This window comes from Equus caballus, chromosome 8, assembly GCF_041296265.1.
Source record: "Equus caballus isolate H_3958 breed thoroughbred chromosome 8, TB-T2T, whole genome shotgun sequence".
Classification (NCBI taxonomy): Eukaryota; Metazoa; Chordata; class Mammalia; order Perissodactyla; family Equidae; genus Equus; species Equus caballus.
Genome location: NC_091691.1, coordinates 49,194,460 through 49,217,051, shown reverse-complemented (window position 1 = coordinate 49,217,051; position 22,592 = coordinate 49,194,460). Strand labels below are relative to the sequence as shown.

General features: G+C 36.3%; 1 protein-coding gene across 2 annotated transcripts in view; it reads left to right on the top strand.

Moving 5' to 3' along the window:
• THOC1 (THO complex subunit 1) overlaps positions 1 to 22,592 on the top strand; it is a 55,203-nt gene that overhangs the window by 24,254 nt on the left and 8,357 nt on the right. The window contains exons 11-17 of one of the 2 annotated variants that reach the window (XM_001491890.7): positions 386 to 517; positions 16,984 to 17,084; positions 19,034 to 19,100; positions 19,299 to 19,349; positions 19,441 to 19,511; positions 19,926 to 20,021; positions 20,799 to 20,864. In XM_001491890.7, coding sequence (XP_001491940.2) covers positions 386 to 517; positions 16,984 to 17,084; positions 19,034 to 19,100; positions 19,299 to 19,349; positions 19,441 to 19,511; positions 19,926 to 20,021; positions 20,799 to 20,864 — 584 coding nt within the window. The remainder of the gene's footprint in view (positions 1 to 385; positions 518 to 16,983; positions 17,085 to 19,033; positions 19,101 to 19,298; positions 19,350 to 19,440; positions 19,512 to 19,925; positions 20,022 to 20,798; positions 20,865 to 22,592) is intronic. The other variant, XM_023647530.2, reaches the window with a different exon arrangement.

Genomic DNA, 22,592 nt, shown 5'->3' with positions numbered 1-22,592 from the left:
TTTTTGAGGAAGATTAGCCCTGAGCTAACTGCTAGCAATCCTCCTCTTTTTGCTGAGGAAGACTGGCCCTGAGCTAACATCCGTGCCCATCTTCCTCTACTTTATATGTGGGATGCCTGCCACAGCATGGCTTGATAAGCGGTGCCGTGTCCACACCTGGGATCAGAACTGGCGAACCTCGGGCCACCGAAGCTGAATGTGTGCACTTAACCGCTGCACCACCAGGCCGGCCCCTTCTATCATAACTTTTCTTATTTAATGTGCCTTACAATATGCATATATGGTTAATGGGGAATAAATTCTAGGTACTTTGATGCAGAAAAGTACTCAACAAATTAGTGGACAAAAATGCCAAATAAAACTAATGGAGATTTTTACTTTGCAGTATTCTGAAGAAGTTCTAGCTGTTTTTAAGAGTTATAAATTAGATGATACTCAGGCCTCAAGGAAGAAGATGGAAGAATTGAAAACAGGAGGAGAGCATGTATATTTTGCAAAATTTTTAACAAGTGAAAAGGTATTGATCTTTCTTTTTCACTAAGCTTAATAAGAAATGGTCTTTTTTTTTTTTTTCTATTTAGCCAATATCCTTTTTAAGTCAAGTTCAACAGAAGTATTTCTTGCTTTACTTTTGGTTAGAGCTGATAAATGTTAGTTTGAGAGGCCTATTTATTCCTTGCACAAATAAGACTAATTTGATTTCAAAGGTGAAAGAAGTTCTGCATTGTCTCTTTTATGGACTCACTTTAGAATTAATGCAGTGTAATTACTTTCAAGTGTATATATTTTGAACCTCAAGTTAGGATTTAATGTGCATTTATGAAAATATTTTATAATTACTTTGCCATTTAGGTACAAATGAGGGGTTTAAAAATTTCCTGTTAATCTTATTCATAGAATTTAATAACTCAATATTGTTCAAATATAATGCTAATGGATATGTAAGTTTCTAGTCAAGATAGCAGGTTGAGTTTATATTTTGACTTACTCCCTTTGCTCCAAACACATAGCAATGACAGGTAAAATATTAAAAAAGAAAACCAAAAAGACAAAGCTGGACTTCCAGAAACAAGATAAATATCTTCATGGACCAGAAATGCCAAGTAGTGAGCAAAACTGAAGCCTCGAGCCTGCTGGACTCTGTATCACGCAGGTGGTGGCACCCAGCAGTTTGGCTCCAAGTGACAGAGATCAGATGTGTTCCATGTGGGATCAGTGACCAGAGGCAAATTCACTGCTTGAAGCCGGGGACTGGGGTGGAACTTTACCCACTTTTGAAAAGAAGCTAAGAAAAATATTACCAATCTTCTGCCAAGTCCTATGGTTTCATAGGAAGTTGTGGGTCTTGGGATAACAAAAACACAGCTTTGTGTCCATCTGCTTTCTCTGACCAGATATGTGCTATCCCCAATATACTCCTGAAATAACTACTCCAAAAAGTCATCATAAGACTTCCAGACGTGGGCCCAGGAGCCCTATGGAAGCAAATGCAAAACTATTAGACAGGAAAGGCTGTATACAGAGAGAAAGAAGGGGAAGTAAACAGACATCCCAAAACAGAAGCCTCCCATGCAAAACTCTCTGATAAATTAAAATTCCAAAACTCATGAAGAAATCCAATGCTAAGAAAGATCACCAACCAAATCAACTATTTGGATATACATGTATTTATTTCAGATCCACCACCTGACCATGACTTGAAAATATTTATGTTTTGGATAATCCAAGAGATGATTGTTGATAGAGCATCCATTGAGAATAAGATATTGTGAAACAAACTTTTCAGCAGCAATGAAATAGGACAGTTGAATATGACAACTACTTGGGAGTCTTGGAAATAAAAAAATATAATCATTGAAACCAAAGAACAGCACACAGAATTAAACTATAGGTTGTACACAGGTGATAGGAGAACTAGTGAATGGAAGATAGTGATGAGAAGTTCACCCAGAACACAGCACAAAGAAACAGATTTTTTTGTTAACATAAAAGTGCAATTAAGAGCCATGGAGGATAGATTGAGAAGTTCCAGCATATATCTAATAGGATTTCCAAAGAACAAAATGGAGGGAATGGTGGAGAAGCTATATTGAAAATGTTTGAAGGAAGTCCCAAGTTCTCAGATTGAAAGTGTGCTACAACTGCCAAGCAAGGTAAAGAAAGATAAATCCAGACTTCAGTGCATCATGATGTAACTGCAGGGATAAAGAGAAAACCTTAAAAGACACCAAAGAGGAAAAAAAGACAAATATACTGGAAAGAAACAGCTATTTAACTTTTAGCAGATTTCTAACAGGTATCAACAATACATAGCAGAAGATAGTGGTGAAATACTTAAGTGCTAAGGAAAAAAAATAACTATCACTCTAGAATTCTATACCCAGCTAAATGCACTCAAGACTGTGACAGAGAAAATAAAGACATTTTCATTCAAAGACCAGGAAAATATACCATTTTAAGACCCCCATTTTGAAAAACTACCAAAGGATGGTCTTCAAGAGGAAGGAAATTGAATCCCTAAGAAAGGCGTGGGATACAGAAAGCAATGGTGAGCACAAAAATTGAAAAATACAACAGAAAATTTACTACTGACTAAAAACAAAAAAGTCCTAATAACTGATTTAAAAATTTTTTTAATGTGGAATTTAAACTAGATGAGAACAATATGAGAGAGGAAAACAGCTGTTTAATGAGTAATTTAAGCATATACTGCAGTCCTTATAATCTTCAGGAGGAAGAAAAGAATATTGAATAGCTTTAGATTTTATTAAATATATTAAAAGAGAAACCACCAAAAGAAAGAAAACCTGTAGCTCTCAAACGGCAAAGAGGTAAAAAGGGGATAGGAAGGAATGTAGACTACTTTATAAATCCAACAGGTGGCAAGAAGGGAGAAAAAAAGCAAAAGGGAGAGTAGAAATAAGTCCAAATATATCAGTAATAACCATGTAAGCTGATTTAATTTACCTAATAAGGCATTATCAGTATATTAATTTAAATGAAACAAACATATAAACCTCTTTGATTGAATAAAGAATTCATAATTTTTATTTTACTCTATGTAGAAGAAGGGAAGAAAATCCCAAAGCTCTTCTAGCTTAACAAAGAACTTTCCGAAAGATAGATACCTTTCAAAAAACTGAAATATCAATTTAAATAATAATATCAGGGGGCTGGCCCTGTAGCCGAGTGATTAAGTTCAGGCACTCCGCTTTGGCGGCCCAGGGTTTTGCAGGTTCAGATCCTGGGTATGGACATGGCACCGCTCATCAGGCCACGCTGAGGCGGCATCCCACATGCCACAGCTAGAAGGACCCACAACTGAAAAATATACAACTATGTACTGGGGGACTTTAGGGGAGAAAAAGCAGAAAAAAAAAAAAAGAAGATTGGCAACAGTTGTTAGCTCAGGTGCCAATCTTTAGGGGAAAAAAAATAATAGTATGAACAGGGCAAAAAAGTTACAAAATACTACAACCAGTAACAGTTATATACTTTTAGGAGTTATAAGTTACATTTCTCAGGACATGACAGCTATTTCAAACCTCTGGATGTCTTCAAAGACTTTTTTTGTACAAATGACGTTTCCAAGGACATTTTAATAACAGAAGCAGGATTTTACATTTTCACAGAAATCTCCATAGTGGAGTATAAGATTGATGCTTTGGTATCAATCTCCGTTCACCACTTTATCAGAACTGGCTTTCTGAATAGTCTCCTTTCTGGATCCTCTGTGAACTTTCTTTGACCAGCAGTGTGGAGAGCATGAGCTTTCAGGGTTAAGCACTGGAATTCCATTAGTTAATATTTTGAGAGAAGTAAAAGCAGCTTTGAGAAGCTTAAAACTTTACAATATTGGAAAGAAAAAGGCGCAGAGAACTGTAACAAAGAGAAGGTGAGGCGTGATGTTTCACACCTTCAGTTCTGTTCTTTATTGCCTCTTAAGCAACAACTTGATCTTAAATTTAGATCTATAGAAGAACCCTTCTTTTACATTCTTCATGTTTTTCCTGTGTATTTCCAGTGTTTACTACTCAATATCCAAGTGAAACTATTTGTAATGCGTTATCTGTAGCCTTAAAAGTATGCCCCATTTGATAAGTTTTACCGCTCCACTGAAAGAAGCCTTCCAGCATCTCTATAATACCTTATGTAATGTTTTAAATCCCAGGATTTCTGAAAAGGCCATCATACCTAAATACATGCTAATCTGATGCTACTTCTCTACAACTTTCTTCTGGTTCTAGATCTGCACAAAAAATGCTCTGATTTTTCAAGGATATAGGTGCCTTATTCCTTGCCAGTGAGAACCAGCTAAAGTGAAATCTAAAGCCATAGAATTATCTAAAGCATAAGTCTATAGCCTGTCATTTTAGTGGGGAGCAGGTTTAGAGAAGCAGTCTTGTCATTACAAGGTTAGGTCTTTCACCACTCAAATAGAGCATATAACTTCATCTGATGAGAATCTTATAACTCAGAAGCGTTGTGCTTTGCTTACGTGAATGTGGTCACACTTTTCCTAGGAGACTCAGGAGATGATGCATGGCAAGGATGATATAACCTTTAGAGTTAGAGACAGGCCAGTCATATGGCAGCTATAGTTAGGCACAGGTTCTACAAATAAAATAGGTTTCTTTCTAAATTATCATACCTTCTTTCTTAAAGATAGAAGTTTCCCTCAGAAACAAAGTGGCATTGTAATTTTCAAGGGCCACTTTTTTGTGCTGCCTAGGGTATGATTGTAAACACTAATTTCTAATAATATGGTTCCCTTGTTAGCATATCAACATAATCTAGGGCTCTCAGTTGCTAAACATGGTACTGAGACATCTGTATTTTATTTTTTAGTAGAGAAGTACCTATTCTTTTTTAAGATTTTATTTTTTTCCTTTTTCTCCCAAAAGCCCCCCGGTACATAGTTGTATATTCTTTGTTGTGGGTCCTAGTTGTGGCATGTGGGACACTGCCTCAGTGTGGTTTGATGAGTGGTGCCATGTCCGTGCCCAGGATTCGAACCAACGAAACACTGGGCCGCCTGCAGCGGAGCGCGTGAACTTAACCACTCGGCCACCGGGCCAGCCCCCAAGAAGTACCTATTCTTCAAGTTTAGTCCAGAGTCATACTCAGAAATTTTACTAGAGGCTTTCACGTCTAATTATCCAATTTGTTGTACCATGTGAAAGGCAATGTATTATAGGAATTCTTCCCTCAGCACTATGTAGCATGTAAAAGCAGAACCAACATTTTAAAGCATTTAAGTACCCTGAGTATTAAGATGATGGTTAAAGGAATGTATTTTTCTATCTTTGAGTTCTCATAGAAAAGAGTACGGTACCACTAACTAGGTGTAGGCTTCAGGATTACCCAGTCCTACAGAATACTAACTCCCTCTTCCGTTTACAATTGAGACTCAATGACCAAAGGAAAAAGATCAGGTGGAATACTCAGTAGCCAGCACTTACCAGGGTGGTTACCCACAGTCACGCACTGTTGATCCCAGTGTGCTCATTAGGCTATTCTTGTTCAGGGAGAAAAGAAAATTAACAGTTCTGCCCAGTCTGCATTGTGTGAAGAGCTCTCAAATAAAGACTTTTGGTCATTTAAAAAAAAAGTTCCTGGCAGAAAGAAACTATCGAAATAGTGATTCTGCCTTAAATTTTTCATACTTTTTGTATACATTTAAGAGGTAGCCAGGGCTGAATTTTTATTTAGTGAAGGCAAAGACAGGTCTGTTTCTTTATGAAACATTACAGTCTCGTTAGGAACAAATGAATGGTAGTAGTAAGACCCCACCTGTTAACAAGCAGGCGGCTAACCACTATCGTATAATTTCTTTAATTTCATTGGTTGTTTTATATGGGACACCCTTTAAACAGATGTGAGAGGTTTTTGGACAACTCAGGAACACAGTTTGAGTTTTCCTCCTCTGCAGGCCAGAGAAAGAGCCAGCCCACCAGGTGTTTCCAGGACCTACCATGAGGTTCCTATACGTTGTCACCATGGTCTGAAATTTAAGTAGAAACTCAATCATTGGTCCCCGCGCCCCCAGAGAAAAAGAAGTTAATAGCAAAAAGCTGTTAAATGGGTAGGGCTGACATTTTCTTAGATCCAAGATGGAAGGCCTTACACTTTAAAAATCATATAGGCACTCAGCAGTTCTCAGCAAGATTGTAGCACTGTTTTCCACTGATGAACCTTGATGTAAATCAGTCTTCAGGCTTTATGTCTTGACACCATCCGTCTGAGTCAACGCATAGGGCTTCACACAGCTGTGATTAGAATGATTGATAGACTTGATTTGGGCTTTGAAATCACCTAACACAACACTATCTAACACATCATTGTTGGGCCTTTGGGTGGCCACTGAGGAAGTAACAGAAACTTTGTTGGCCTGCCATTAATATTTCATGAGGAGAGAAACCAAATCTTCTGTTTACTATAGATATCATTGTCATATGAGCTATAGGCAGCATGTCTAGCCACTTTAGTTGAATTACATACAGACTCTTGAGTTAGTTTATTTTTCAGAATTCTATTTTGATGTTTGACTATCTCTGCTGAGTCTAAGTTGTGGGGGTAGTGAAGGCATTGATGAATCTTGAGGTCTTTACAAACTTTGCAATTCGTTTGAAGTCTTTTGCTGACACTCATGTCCGTTTTAGCGTATGGGTAGGCTTCCACCCATCTGAAAAGGTAAATGCAATTACTAAAACCTTTTTGTATGATTGACATTTTTTATAGGAATAAAATCAACCTAAAATGGTCCTCAAAGTAGGAGGCATGAGCTACCCTCTTTATTGTGACACTTTTGTACTCAGTGGGCTTGACAAATGGGACAGCTCTTTAAATATCATTCAGCATATTGGGAAATTTAGAGCATACTCATCATTCTTTATTAGTTTTCAAGTCCTCTGTGTGTGTGAGTGAAGCCATGGTCACAGAAGCAAGCAAGATAAGAGAGCAAATTCTTTGGTGCTACCACGCAGCCATCTAGGAAAGACAGTCAGGGTACAAAAGATACCCTGCCAATGTAGGCTCTGGTTTGGAGCCTAATTCTGAAGAAGGACAAAGTCTAAAAGAATTGGCAGAGGAGACTAGTTAATTGATATAAGAGCAAAGATAGAATAAGAAATGGCCCAACATTGCTATGTTATTAGCCAGAGTAATCAAAATTAATAATAGGTATAGCAGAAGAACCATTAAAAATGTTGACTCCTCTAGAAGTGAGAGCTCTCATCATTTTTATAGCACTACGTACTAATGATTTGCACAAAGGCATAAAGAAGTCAGTATATTTGTAAATGTTAACAGACCTTTGAAAAGAAAATGTTCCCTGATGAGGGCAATAATTACTGCCACCTGGACAGAACATATAGCGGTCACAGAACATTTTACTACCTTTGAGAACAGACTGCATACCCAGAGACTTAATTTTGTTTCTCTGAGTTAATCAGATTCCCTCTTCTATGATATATGTGTTTATTAACTTTAAATATACTTTACTATATGTGTTTTATTATATCAAACAATATATGTAGTGACAATAAAACTTTAAGTTTAAAAACTCTGGTTTTTAAAACAATTTTATTAGGTATGTTGAAAAGTGTACATTAATTGATTTCACAATCTTAATTTGAGTATTATGAAGAACAAATGTATTTATAGTCAGAGAAACTTAGGCTAAAAACATGTAGGAATTGAATAGTGGTTAGGTACTTTTTGTTTTTTTCCATATCTGAATTTTAATTTCTTTAAAAGTTTCTTAAGGAAAACACAGATTATTGAAACTTTATCAGATAGTGTAGGAGTATTCTGTAGAGTCACATAATTTGCAGTATTGTCTGAGGTTTATGAAAACCAATATATAGACATTGGCAATTTAAGCACAATTTGGTTTAGTTGTTCACCCATGTTTGTGTTTAAATAATCCTAAGTATTAGTAGAGGTAACAACAGAACCGATGTTGTTTGAGAAGTTCCATTTAATTTAGGCTTTCGAAGGCAGAAAAGAAGTTTTGCATTTGCTAAAATAGTTTATGTTTTATGTTAATTGGGAGTATTAGGGAAAGAGATCAAAACTTAAATTTTCGGTATTTATTTTACTGAGGAATATTACAATCCTCTAAATCTTCTCAAAAGTATTAGTACAGAAGGCTTTCTTAAAACCTTTCAATTGGTGACTGTACCTTTAAGTTACCTTTTTACTAAAGAAAAAGAGCTGACAAAAGATATCTCCCTGGCAGTGGATGTATCTTTCTTTATCTTGTAATTCGTCAGGGAAACTGAGATCCTTAAACTAAAATTAGATTTCCATTTTTTTAAGAACTTGTTTTTTGAAAGAAAGTTTTAAAAAAATTATTACTGTAAATAGGAATACTATTTAAATTTATAATTTAGTCTTTATACAGTTATTTATATATTCTCAAAAACCAAAGTTTTATAATTCAGTTGAAACAGATATATGGAAGGTACCTATTCTAGGTGGAAAACCATTTTACAGTTTAGTCCTCTAAACCCTAATTTAGCGTCTAATTCATTTGTGAAAATTAAAAGTCTAAATCAGGCTATCTTAGTAAACATAATGACTCTGGAACCTGTATTTTCTCCCAGTCTGGGGAGAAAATGGAAATATTCAAAGCATTTGGAGTTTTGGCTTGATTTCTTAATTGTCTGAGGAGAGTTTTAACAGCTCTCCCAGGATTATATAAGAACTTAGTGGTGCCTTTAAATAATTTAATAAGTACTCTAGTACACTTGAGAGATTTTATACTTTTCTATGAATCTCTCAAGGTACACAGTTGATCAGAGTTTTGTACAATATACTCATATACTCATTTCATTTTTTGAGAAATATGCCACGCCTACAGCCATCCTACTTTTGCATTACAAAGTCTGCTGCCCGACTCCCTACTCTCTGACACACAGTTCAGTGAGCTTTCACAAAAGAAGAAGAAGAAAATGAGCCTAACACTCAGTCTACAGAAGTTATTAAATTATTAATATTAAAATTGATAGGTTATTTTTATCAGAAATTATTAGGCAAACTAGAGATTATACAGGAGCACTTTTACGCCAAGGAAAGGAAACATTCTTCACCAGCTTAGGTAAGGCAAGTAGAAGCCTACTGCATGATGGATTCAAGAGTAAAACATAGATTCACATTTACACAGATGCCCTTGGCTTCCTACACACTAGATTGTCATTGCTAGATTTGTCTTCCAGGGAGCAGCATTTTTATTTTAAATAGTTTTGCATCTTAGAATCTTACCCTTTCTAGTTCACTTGCAGTGCATAGCTAAGCATTGTAATTCCATTGGTTTGCATTAAGAAGGAAGAAAAATAGACCTAAGAAGCTTAACACTATGTAGAAAAGAAGAGAACACAAGTGAAATCTAACAAATGGAATTCAGAGCATGTAATAATTTGCATCCACAGAAGATATATACCTAAGACAAAACTATTCAAAAAAGTTGAAATATTAGGATGGAAAGAGACATACCAGGAAAATACCAAGAAAATAGAAGCTACATAAATACCAAATCAAATTTAAGGCAAAAACAAAGTAGGATAAAGGACACTACATATTACAGGAACAAGCTACCAAGAAGATATCATGAACTTATATGCACTTAACCATATAACCTGAAAATATATTAAGCAGAAACTTGTGAAATTATGAGAAGTTGGCAGATCCACAATTACAGTGGGATATTGTTGAGTGCCTTCATCAAAAACTTATGGGTTGAGCAGACCAAAGATGAGTAAGTATATGGAAGATTTGAACAATAAAATAATCTTGATTTACTGATGAATCAAGCAGACCAAGATTAATAAGTATATGGTAGATGTGAACAAAAAAAGTAATAAGCTTGATGTAGGATATATGGAAACCTGTATACAACAAATAGAGATAGGCATTCTTTTTGAATACACATGGAACATTCACAAAATTTGACTATGTAATAGGTCATAAAGGAAGTCTCAGCAAATATGAAAGACTTCATCTCATGCAGAACACATTCTCTGGCCACAGTGCAATTAAATTAGAACTATTAAAAGGATAGTTTAAATAGTAAGTGTATGGAAATGTGAAAAGCATTCCCCAGGAGTTCAAGAGGAAATCACAATGGAAATTCTAAATTTGTTATAAAGGTATTACATAGCAAAATTCTAAGTATCATATGTCAAATTGTGGGTCACAAATAAAGTGAAAGGTAAAGAGAAAATTACAGCTTTAAATGCATTAATGAAAAATTTAAAAGTGACGAATTGAGAATTCAAGAAACTAGAAAACGTACAGAATAAACCTCAAGAAAGTAGAAGTCTCAATAATATAGCACAAATTAATGAAATACAATAAAGAAACTGTAGAACACATCAGCAAAATGAAAAGCCGTTTCTTTTAAAAGAAAAATTTTATAAAAACAATTTTTATAAAAATTGTGTAGAGCAGGCCTGACCAAGGAAAAAAGTGAAAAGTACCAGTAAACAATGTTAGCAATAACAACAGGCATAACTGAAAATACAGAGCTATTTAAAATATGTAAGAGAATATATTCTGAACAAGTTCTGCTAATAATTTTTTTAATCTAATAAAATAGTAATTCTCTAGAAAAATTTAATTACCAAAATGGACTCACAAAGAAATAGAAAACCTGAATAAACAAATAACTATTAAAGAAATCATCAGTAATCAAAATGACGTCAGGCCCAGATTATTTTTGGCACATATCAGCACTTCAAGGAATAGATAATTCCTACTGTAAATGAAACTTTTCAGAGATTAGAAAAACAGAGAAAGCATCCCAGGTCCTTATATGAGATTAGTTTGATTTTTACATAAAATCCCACTAAGGACAGAACAAGAAAAAAGGGTATATATCCATCTCACTTATGAACAGAGATGAAAAAATATTTTAAAAACTCACAAATCAAATGTAGTTATTTTTTAAAATAGAGGCTAAATAGGATTTATCCCAGGAATGTAAGTATGGTTCAGCATAAGAAAGAGTAATGTAATACCACATCAATAGATTAAAGGTTCTTTCTTAAGTAAAAACTGTGTGTTCATATCAGATGCCAAGAAATTCTTTCAATAAAATCTAATATTCATTAAACAACAAATCAGAAGTAGAAGGGGGAATTTCTCAAACTTGATTAAGGGGATTGATAAAAACCCTATGGCAAGCATCATACGTGTGATCAAACTTTCAGAAGTATTCCCAGTAAATTCAAGAACAAGGCACATTTAAATGTCTACTAGCGTATTTTTGTTCAGTGCTATAATGGAGGACCTAGCCATGTCATTAAGAGAAAACAAAAAAGAAATAGGAGTTATAAGTATGGGAGAGAGAAGAGTGTACTGTCCCTATTTGAAGGTAATATAACCATCTACAGAGAAATCCAAGAGAACCAACAAACTTAGAATTAAGGCGACTTTAGCAAGATTACAAGAAAAACAGCAGTAGTGCTCTTATAAGAAACCAATGAAAACTAATACCTAGGAGTAATCTTCATGGAGAAAATTACAAAAATGGAGAGAGATGACTACATTTATAGACAGGAAGACCCAGTGCCACTTCTCCCCAAATGTATCCATAAATTCAGTGTATTTTGAATCAAATCCAAACGGGTTTTTTGAGAGAACTTGAAAAGTTGGTCTTAAAGTTTTATGGAAAAACGAAAAGGCAAGAGTAAGAAGAATTTGAAAAAGGTAGGAAAAATTGCCCTATCAGATATTAAGTCCTATAAAGCTCTAATAATTAAAACAGTGAGGAAATTATTAGTACAGGTATATAGAAGAAAAAAAAACCTGGAGCAATAGAAAACACAAACTATAGGAAAGATTGATATACAAAAGAGGTTACATTACAAATTAGTGAGGAAAAGATGGATTCTTCTTAATAAATGTTGCTTAGACAATTCATTATCCATATGGAAAAAATAAAATTCAATCCATAATTTAGTACATGTACAAGGCTCAATTCCAGGTTAATTAAAAGTCTAATTAGAGAAAAGCAAAACTTTTAAACATTTAGAAGAAAATGTAACATGTTTTATTTGGAGTAGGGAAAAGTTTCTTGAGTCACAAAAAGCACAAATCATGAGGGAAAGATCAATATATTTAATATTAAAATGTAAAAGTCTTGAATAGTATAAGATACCATATACAAAGTGAAAAGACAAGCCACAAGCTAGGAGAAGATATTCACCACCTGTGTAACTGAAAAAGATTAGTATTCTGAACCTTCCATTGATAAAAAGACAGCCCAGTGGAAAACGGGGAAGATGGTGCAAACAGGTAATTTACAGATGTAGAAACCTGAATGGCTGCTAAGCTTATAAAAGATGCTAAACATCTCTAGTAGCTGAAGAAATTAAAATGATGAGATGATAATTTCACACTTATCGAATTGACAAAAATAAAAAAGCCTAACAATAAATGGTATTGGCAAAGGTAAGGGAAAAGAATTTTCATACACTCCTGGTTCAATTAGAAATTGATGCAACCATTTTGTAAAGCAATTTTATAATAACTAGCAAAGTTAAAACTTTTGTTCCTAGATGTGGCCCCTAGAGAATCACACACATGCACAAGGAAATGTATAAGAAGACATAGATTATGTGTTTGTAAATGAAAGTTTGGAAACAACCTGAGTGTTCATAAGCAGGAGACTGGGTGGTAAATTTATACGGTAGAGTACTATAAAGCACTGACCTGGATGAGCTAGAGCAGGGATAGGCAAATCTGGCTTACTGCCTCTTTTTGTGAGTGAGTTTTATTGGCGCATAGCCACGTTCATTCCTTTACGTATTGTTTACAGCTGCTTTTGCACTGCAACAGCACAGAGAAGCAGTTGTGACGGAAACTGTACGATCCACAGAGCCTAAGATGAGTTACTGTCTGGCCCTTCACAGAAACTTGCCAGCCCCTGAACTAGAGCTACGTGTATTAAGTTGTGCAAATTTCAAACATAATGTTGTGTGAAAATAGCTTATTGCAGAATAATATGTATAGAGTTTGAAAACGCAGAACACCTCGATATATTATTTATAGACACCTACATGTGTAGTGATAGTATAAAATATGCATTACAATCCTAAACAACAAATACATGTAGTGCTTACATAGCCGAGGGAGGGAGGGGCAGAGGAGAAGGGAGATTATAGTGGGGGCTTCAGCAGTTTCGATAGGATTCTATTTGGCAAATGTGGAACAAGTAAAATGTTATGATTTAATATGTAACTGGATAGTAGGACATGAATGTGTATTACTTAACTATACCTTTTTGAACATTTAAAATATTTCATAATTTGAAAATTGGATAATTTGATCTCAGGTGATGTGTTAATAATGACGAATTAGTAAGATTTTAATTGCTGAGAATGCTCTAAATATTTTGTTTTCTAGCACAGATTTTTAAAGTACTTTGTGTTAAAGTGATAGAAATGGAAGATTTCAAACTTCAGTTTAATTTTACCAGGAATATTGTTTACATGTACAATTTATTGACAGAAAGGCACATAAGGATAACTAAGAAGAATGGCATGAGATTTTTTAGGTTTAGAATAATAATCAGGAAGGCTGAGGCCTGAGCTAGGATGTGCAGTATAAGCTAAGGACAGTAAAAGACCCTTTGTTCAAGAAACAAAGAAATATTTGACCCATTGCATGATTGTTAATCGTGTAGTTTAAAAATAACCGAAGAAAAGAAGAACTAGAAAATATATATTAAGGAAGAAAATACAACTGAGTATGCCAGTTTTAGTCTCAGCTCTGTCACTAACTAGCTGTGTAACCTTGCAGAGTCATTTTAACTCCTCGGGGCCTAGTTTTCTTAAGTATAATGTTGAAGCAGTTAGCTTGAATGCTCACAGTAGGCCCTTCCCACCTCTGATTCAATGTCTTGTTGACTCCTGTTTTCAATCCATTGTTTGTATCAAAAAAAATTATCTTCCAACATAAAAAGTAAATGTGGTAAAGGGGGCTTAAAGCTCAAGGTAGTTGAAGAGTTCCTAAACAGCACCTAGCCACTTTAGTTCATCTCTTCAGGCCAGGAAGTCCTGTCTCCAATCCAGACTGAACTATGTAGGGGCTTCAAACAGGCCAGTCTCTTACTTGGCTCAGAGTCTTTGTACCTGCTGTTTCTTTGTTCCCGCATACTCTCCAACTTTAGGTTTGCTCCTGTGGTTTATACTTACTGTTTTTTCCAGGAAGGCTTCCTGGAGTTGCTTAGGCAAACAGGTGGGTGGTGGAGCCTCTTACTGAATTTGCCAACACTGGAGAAGACCAGGCTTTGTGGGGAAACCTGGTGTGTTTTATTGTGGACTTGCAGTCCCATCAAGTGTCAGTTAAACATTCAGGTAGAAGTATGTAGTAGGTTCTTGAATATATAAATCTGGAAATTAGGAACAAGATCTAGGTTGAGAGTATAGATTTTGGAGTTATTGGCGTATATGTGGTAATTAAAGGAGGAGAAAGTAGACTGGAAAGAGAAGAATTCTTAGTGTGGAACTGAATCCTGAAGAAAACCAACAAGGTAGAAGGAAGGGAGGAGGAGAGAAGAAGATTGAAGAGTAGCCAGTGAAAATGGAGAAAAACTAGAAAAGTGTGACCTCCTGGAAGCCAAGCAGATCAAGGAGGATGAGGACTGTGAAACGAGTGTTCATTGGATTCAACAACAAAGTCATTGGTGATCTTGGCAAAAACACTTTGAGTGGGTTGATGAACCAGAAAGCCACAGATTGTAGCAAGATGAGGAGTAAGTTGGAAACAGTGACTGTAGCCAGTTGTTTCAAGCAGCTTTGCTCTTCGGGGAGGATAAAGTGAGGCTGTAAGGTCTCTTTGAGAGTTGTTTAATACTAATGGAAAGGAGCTTGGAAAGAAGGAAGGGCTGAAGATACAGGCACCAGGGCAGTTAACTGATGGAACTCAACTTAGGGAGTTGGCATGTCCACATGGAAGGATTACTTTTAGCAATGAAGGTGTTGTGACAGAAGAAATGAAGAAAACAAGGATGTGGATGCAGCTGAAACTTCCAATTTAGTGAACTTTTCTCCTCGTTGAAGGTGGAGGTAGCTATCTACCGACAGCAAGAGGGGTAGTAAGTAGTGTTTTGGTAAGTGGAAAAGGTTTGAAAAAGTTGCTGTGGAGAAGAGGAGAGAGAATAGCCTTGGAGAATAAAGAAAGATTCCTGATTAGAGACAGGAAAGAGTTTTACATTGGAGACAGGAACTTAGCGGTGGTACCATCTGCATAGCGTGTGATTTGTATTTCCTTTCAAGCAGCTCCACCCGCAGCCTAGATTGGAAGCCTTAGTGTTGGTATAGAGAAGGTGACTAACAGTTGGATTGGTCCAAGGTTGCCATTTTGCTCAGTAGATATGACAGAAGCATGGGACAAGGGTGTTGAGGAAGTTGGCAAGAAAATGGTTGAAGAGATAAACCAAGAAGTCTAGACCAGGGTTCAGCCACTTACAGATCTGGCCCACTGTCTGTTTTTTGGTTTTTTACATTTTAAATGTTTACATAAGTACCTACATAATATCCATAATATGCCTCTTGGCTTACATAGCCTAAAAAATTTATTGACTGGCCCTCTAAGAAAAAGTTTGCCAACCCCTTATTTAGACTAAAATAGGATTATAGTAAAAACACAATGGGACTAACAGATAGGCAGGAAATAGAGGATTCAAGAGACTGAAGGTCTCAATAAGGTCCACATATTAGGTACATTGGGACAACTGAGTGAGAGACCCAGAAAAATAGGAGATTGTAGTGAGAGGATTGTGAATTAAAGATTTCAGAGTTGGGACAGCTGTGAGTGATAACCAGGTCCAGCTTGTGGTTGCGGTAGTGGGCTCCAAAGTAGAGGGTCTGTGACTGTCAGTGGAGTTGAGGTCAAGAACTGAGAGTCCAGGTGGGGATAGTAAAGTCACCCAGGAGGTGAAGGAAAGGAAGACTGGGAGCATGCCATTCAGTTTGCCAGTTTGGGATGGGATATGATAAATAACAGAATCAAGTATTCAGCCCCTGAAGGTGAGGGAAACCCAAATGGAAGGCCACTCATATGTTAAAAAAAAAGCCATGGCATTTGCTTAAACAGGAGCCAGCTGTGTGGAAGAAGTGGCTAGTGAATAAAATGGCTCGTTGAATGTTAGGCTGCGTTAGTAAATGGAAGCATAACCAAAGGAACTTGAGACCGTGAACTGGAAACAAGTTCCTAGGGCTTTCAGGTGTCTTACTGGTTATTCATTTAGAAGAAGGCAGCTTCCTATTGTTCTCTAGGTCTGGAGGGCAGAACCAGCAAAAATTTGTGGAAGTAGACTTCAGCTTTCCTTCAGTGCTTTAGGGACATAATCAGCATGACTGCCTTCATCACTGGAGGTCGTTCTTACAGGAAGAACAGCTAGGTGGTAGGGCTGTTAATTAACTTCCTCATAAATGACCTTCACTTCCTTTCTAATCCAGATTCTGTGATAATACAACTATGATACAATTTTCTCTGAAATATAAAAAAAAAATTTATGCTATGAAATATTTATGTCAGTGGATAGCAGTGTTTTATCTGTGGGCCTGAAGTCTGAATAAAGTAAGGCAGAAGTATGAAAAAGTAAAAGGCTGCCCACTTTCCCTCACGTAAAGAAATAATGGCAAAAGGAGGGGTCCACACAGATAAACAACATAACAACAAGGAACATTGCTCATTTTTGTAGCCCTGCAAAGTCCCTGCAACAGAGTTGGTGTTCATGGTAAATAAATGAGAAGGAATTAGAGGTTAAGAATCATGTGTGAATTAAATGAAGCTTTTGCTACGCGATCCTGGGGCTTGTGCAGTAATGCCTCACATGCAGTGAGCTCTCAGCAAATTTTTTTTAATAGAAATCTTCCATTTCTATAATAGCATAACCTGTACCTTTAGGCAGAACTTGAATTTAATGTGTTGTTTTGCGTGTGTGTATGTGTGTGCTTGTTTTTTGAGTAGTTGATGGATTTACAACTGAGCGACAGTAACTTTCGTCGACACATCCTGTTGCAGTATCTCATTTTATTCCAGTATCTCAAGGGGCAGGTCAAATTCAAAAGGTAAGTTCATATGGGTAGTAAATGATGTATAAACAGCAGCAAAAAGAAGGACTTGCTTATTGACATATTTTTCTTATATATTGGGCTCATTTTATGTGTAAGAGCCACATCTCTGAAACATTTCTTTTGCAGCAATACTAGATAATCAGGAGCTTTTGTTAGAGATACCAGACGTTAAGATACTTGTTTTAGAGAAAAGATGTTGGATATCTCTGCTGTCAGTGGCAGGTCTCTGCTCCGGGATTCCCTCATTCTCTTCTCATCTTGCTCAGACCTTCTCCAAACCTGATTTGCAAACTAAGCCAATAACACTTCTCTCCCAAGGTGTGGAGCTGTCTAGGACATTAGAACTGAAAAAACTAAAGTAAATCTTTGAAGTACGGAGGAGTTCCAGTTTCTTTGGTGCTCCTTTCTATCTGAATAGCTCCACCTTTAGCAGAGACCATTCCTCCTGTCCTGTCCATAATTGAAGTAGAGTTCACTGTTACTTGATGGTATTTTAAGTATGCAAGACAGTTTATGCAGTATTCATGTATTATGTTGTATTAGTTGTATAAAGAATGTGGCTTTACTACCTGCTGGTTTTGAATCCCTCTTTTATCACTCACTAGCTGTAATTCAGCCCTTTCAGACTTGTAATTTTAAGATAACATGTAGCAAGCACTCAAAAATGTTATTTCTTATCCTCCAATTATTGTGGAAGTTTTAGTAGAAAGATCAAGGACTTTGGGGCCAGCCCTAGGTTTGAATTCAAGCTTTATGGCCTTGGTCAAATCATGGAGCCTCTGGAGTCTGTTGAATATGCACACGTCCTTGTTCTCAGAAGTAAACAAATAATGCATGTAAAGTGCCCAGATCCTAGCGCATGATAGTCCATAAATATTTATTGGAGGGGGGCCGGTCCCATGGCTGAGTGATTGAGTTCATGCGCTCCGCTTCGGCGGCCCGGGGTTTCGCAGGTTTGGATCCTGGACGCAGACATGGCACTGCTCATCAGGCCATGCTGAGGTGGCATCCCACATAGCACAACCAGAGGCACTCACAGCTAGAATACACAACTATGTACTGGGGGGCTTTGGGGAGAAGAAGAAGAAGAAAAAAAAAGAAGATTGGGAACAGATGTTGCCCAATCTTTAAAAAAAAGGTCCCAGTCTTTAAAAAAAAAGTGATTGGATGGGTACAAAGCACCTAGTCCATAGTGAGAGCTGAATTAATGGCAGCTATTAACAGTTTGGGTCTCTCTTCAGCCTTCTCTAAGGTTTTGGGTTTTTTATTCTTTGTATTTTGAATGTGTTTTAAAGAAATATAGCATGCCTTATCTGAATGTGCATCATGTAGAGGAATATTAATATTGTCTCAGGCTCACATCTCACATTAAACTTCTTATTTTAAGAAACATTATTGCTCTGGGGGGCCGGCCCGATGGCACAGCGGTTAAGTTCACACGTTCCGCTTCTCGGCAGCGTGGGGTTTGCCGGTTCGAATCCCAGGTGCAGACATGGCACCACTTGGCAAAAGCCATGCTGTGGTAGGCATCCCATGTATAAAGTAGAGGAAGATGGGCATGGACGTTAGCTCAGGGCTGGGCTTCCTCAGCAAAAAGAGGAAGATTGGCAGTAGTTAGCTCAGGACTGATCTTCCTCAAAAAAAAAAAAAAAAAGAAACGTTTATTGCTGTGTTCATAGTTAATCAGAATGATTAATGGAATGTTTTTCTCCTTTATACACCTTCATGTCTTCAATTCTAACCATCTTATCTTGAGGATGAAGTGCAAAAACTTTATCTTATTATCCTCTCATTTGCAATTATTCTTGGTAATTTTTGACACTGTTTACACTATGGCTGACTTACTGTTACATACCTTGTGTTTTTTCAAGACAGTACATAAACCTTAGAATTGAATATATAGTGCTGTAACTCAAGCATGCTTTTATTGCTTTGTTCCCCAGTTCAAACTATGTTTTAACTGATGAGCAATCACTCTGGATTGAAGATACTACAAAATCAGTTTATCAAGTAAGTTCAACCTGCAACAAACCTATGATTGAACAAAATGGAAATTTAGAATTTTCTTTGTTTCAGCCCCAAATAGGAAAATAAGGATAAAGTTAAGCTCAGGTACAAGACCACAAACACTTCTTGGTTCTCTGCCTACAAACCACTCCTATGATGCAGAACGTTGTTGAAAGCTTAGTATATTCTTTCTAATCACAGCTACTATCTGAAAACCCTCCTGATGGAGAAAGATTTTCAAAGATGGTAGAGGTATGTGTTCTATATTTACATAGTCTTCTTAGCACCAAATAGAATTTCAAAGGCTTCCATTGTGCAAATGTAATTTCTTTGTTTTTCCCAGCATATATTAAACACTGAAGAAAACTGGAACTCATGGAAAAATGAAGGTTGCCCAAGTTTTGTGAAAGAAAGGTAAATATATACCCATCTCAAGAAATATGAAAAAGGCATTTCAAAATATAGTTGGACATGATTATTTTTACATTATGTACAGATATGTGTATATGTATTTCATTAAAAAAAGTAAGTTGAACTCTATAAGAATAAAACCACTTTGATTTACTTCTGTTTGAATTTTTTACTTCAAATTTCTTGTTATTAAGTTCCCAGAGCAAACTGATCTATTATTAATTATTGAAAGAAATGCTATATACTCACTCCGTAATTTGCCCCTGGTGTGGCATTTGTCTCTTCTCTCTCATGAGTGTTCTATAGTAATATGAAGCTTTCATCTTTTCTTAGGAAGAAAATAACTAAATTTTCTCTTACAATTAAACACTCTTCCATCTCTGCTGTCCAGTTGTAATTCTATTGTTTTCACCACAGAACATCAGATACCAAGCCGACAAGAGTAGTACGGAAGAGAACGGCACCAGAGGACTTCCTAGGGAAAGGACCCAACAAAAAGATTCTGATGGGAAAGTAAGTTAAACCATCTCCATATGTGGGATGCTATTAGTTATTTTTATATTTTGAAGACGTTACAATAAGCACTCTCCAGTTTTTGTGTTTTTCCAGCTTTTTTGTGTGTTTGGTACATACTGGTACTAAAGCAGACCACACCCTATCTATCTATAGAGCCCATTATATGGGTTCATGCAACTAGACAAACTTCCGTTTTGTCTCCTGCTTCCAAAATCCATGGCTCTAGGCTGTGCCATTTTTCCATGTTACAGACAAAAACAATTGCTGTTAGATTGATCCAGCTCACTTCTAGTTGTTGCAAGGTACTATAATCCTTGAATTTCTCTTGCGTGCCAGCTAACTATTCATTGCTCTAGACTGGGTTTGAATATTTTTAGGAAAAAGTAATGATGATGGTATAGTGGTTAAGTCCAGTATGCTCCGCTTTGGTGGCCCAGGTTCACAGGTTTGGATCCCAAGCGTGGACCTAGACCACTCATCAAGATATGCCGTGGCAATGACCCACATACAAAATAGAGGAAGACTGGCACAGATGTTAGCTCAGGGTTAATCTTCCTCACCAAAAAAAAAATTAATGATTATTGATTATCACTAAATATATGCTGATATAAAAAATTTGCTAAATACCAAAAATAAATGTAGAAGAAAATGAAAACTCATTCTGTCACCACCCAAAAATCCACTATTTATTTTAAGTATTTTTACAGTTTTAAGGCATTTGAGGATGATGTCCATAAAAAAATGTATTTATTTATGTGTCTGTCTATTTTGTAGTGAGGAATTAACAAGGCTTTGGAATCTCTGCCCTGATAATATGGAAGCCTGTAAATCAGAGACAAGGCAAGTTTAAAATGTTTCACATGACGTGTTGCTTTTCTCAAATGTTAAGTAGAGTGGAATGGAGCCTTTTGTCAGCTATAAGCAGAGCTCAAAAGAAATTTAAGTTTATTGTGGTTGCCTTTGGCACAGCAGAATATGACTTCCTACCATAAAACACCTAGAAGTGGTGATAAATAATTGTAGAAAATAAGGATTCACCAAAAAAGAGGGAACTAAAACTTGAAGTATGAATGATTCTCACTTTTGGGAACCAGGGAAGTGAGTTTTAACAGCCACAAAAGGACAAAACATAAGGCCTTAGACCTGCACGAATTTGTAACTGAGTTTCCCCTGAATAAAGGTGAGGCCCTTGACATACTACACTATCTGTAAAAGAAGGGCAGAGTGGGAAATGGAGGGACTTGCTCGCTGGCACAGGAAACAAGGAAGCTTGTCCATTTCTACCTGCAGTGTGAGTGAAAAGGAAAAATATTCCCTGAGAAAGTATAACCACAAGTCTGCTGTAATGCAGTCTTGCAGTTTAAATTTATGGTAGCAGCAGTATAAAGGAACCCCCAAGCTAAGGGGGTGAGCTAAAGAAGTCACAGGCTGGTGTTAGAAAGCCTTCTGCAGGTCATACGTTCAACCTAAGCCACACAAGGATTCTACAAATAAAAGTCCAAAGATAAATTCACCATCCAAACTTAAAACATTCAAGAAAATAATCTACCATGAGTAAGAATCAACAGATAGAACAAGCAACAGAAGTTAGACAGCCTCTTCGGATAATAAAACCATCTGATAAAAGGCTTAAAATAAGTACATTTAAGATAATTAAAGACATACAAGAAGGAACTGAAAATAAGAGAAAGGAACATGACACTCAGAAAGGACCAAGTGAATCTGAAAAATATATTTCTAGCAATAAGAAAATATAGTCATTGAAATTACAAAATTTAGTAGGCAGGTTAAATAGCAGACAAGGCACAGGTGAAATAATAATAAATGATTAAGAAATCTACCCAGAAAGCACTACAGAAGGATCAAGAGTTAGAAAATATGAAAGTAAGAGTCAAGAACCGCAGAATGAGGAGGTTGAAGAAATATCTAATAAAGAAGGAAATAACAGAGAATGGGAAAGAGGCAGTAATCCAGGAGATAAGGACTGAGAATTGTTTAGAACTGAGAATAGGCATAAATTCTTAAGCTCAAGAAGTACAAGTCTTAAGTAGGATAAACAGAATAAATCCATATCTCTACACATTGTAATAAAGTCACCAGAGAGAAAAACCAGACCACCTGCAGAAGAGCAGACTGAGAAGCAGACCTCAAGAACAAAAAAAACCAGAAGACAGTGGAATGACAGCTTCAAAGTGTTGAAAGCCTCAACCCAGAATTCTATAATAAATTAAACAGTGGGTCAGTCAAGAGTGATTGAGAAATAAAGTTACTTTCAAACTAAAACTGAAAATCTACCATCATCGGTCCTTACCAAAAAAGCTTCAGAGAGAAACTGAACCCAGAAATCATGAGTAAGCTGCAAGAAGGACTGCTATGCAAAGACGCTGGTAAACATGAATAAATCTGATCAAGAACTCGCTGTATGAAACAGTAATAAGTACTAATTGGGAGTTATTTAAAAAGATGGAACTAACATACTTAATAAAAGTGACATGTAATACAAGAAGGAGTGATCAGAATTAAAGAATGTTCCAGATGAAGATGGAGATCCTGAATAACTAGACTTGA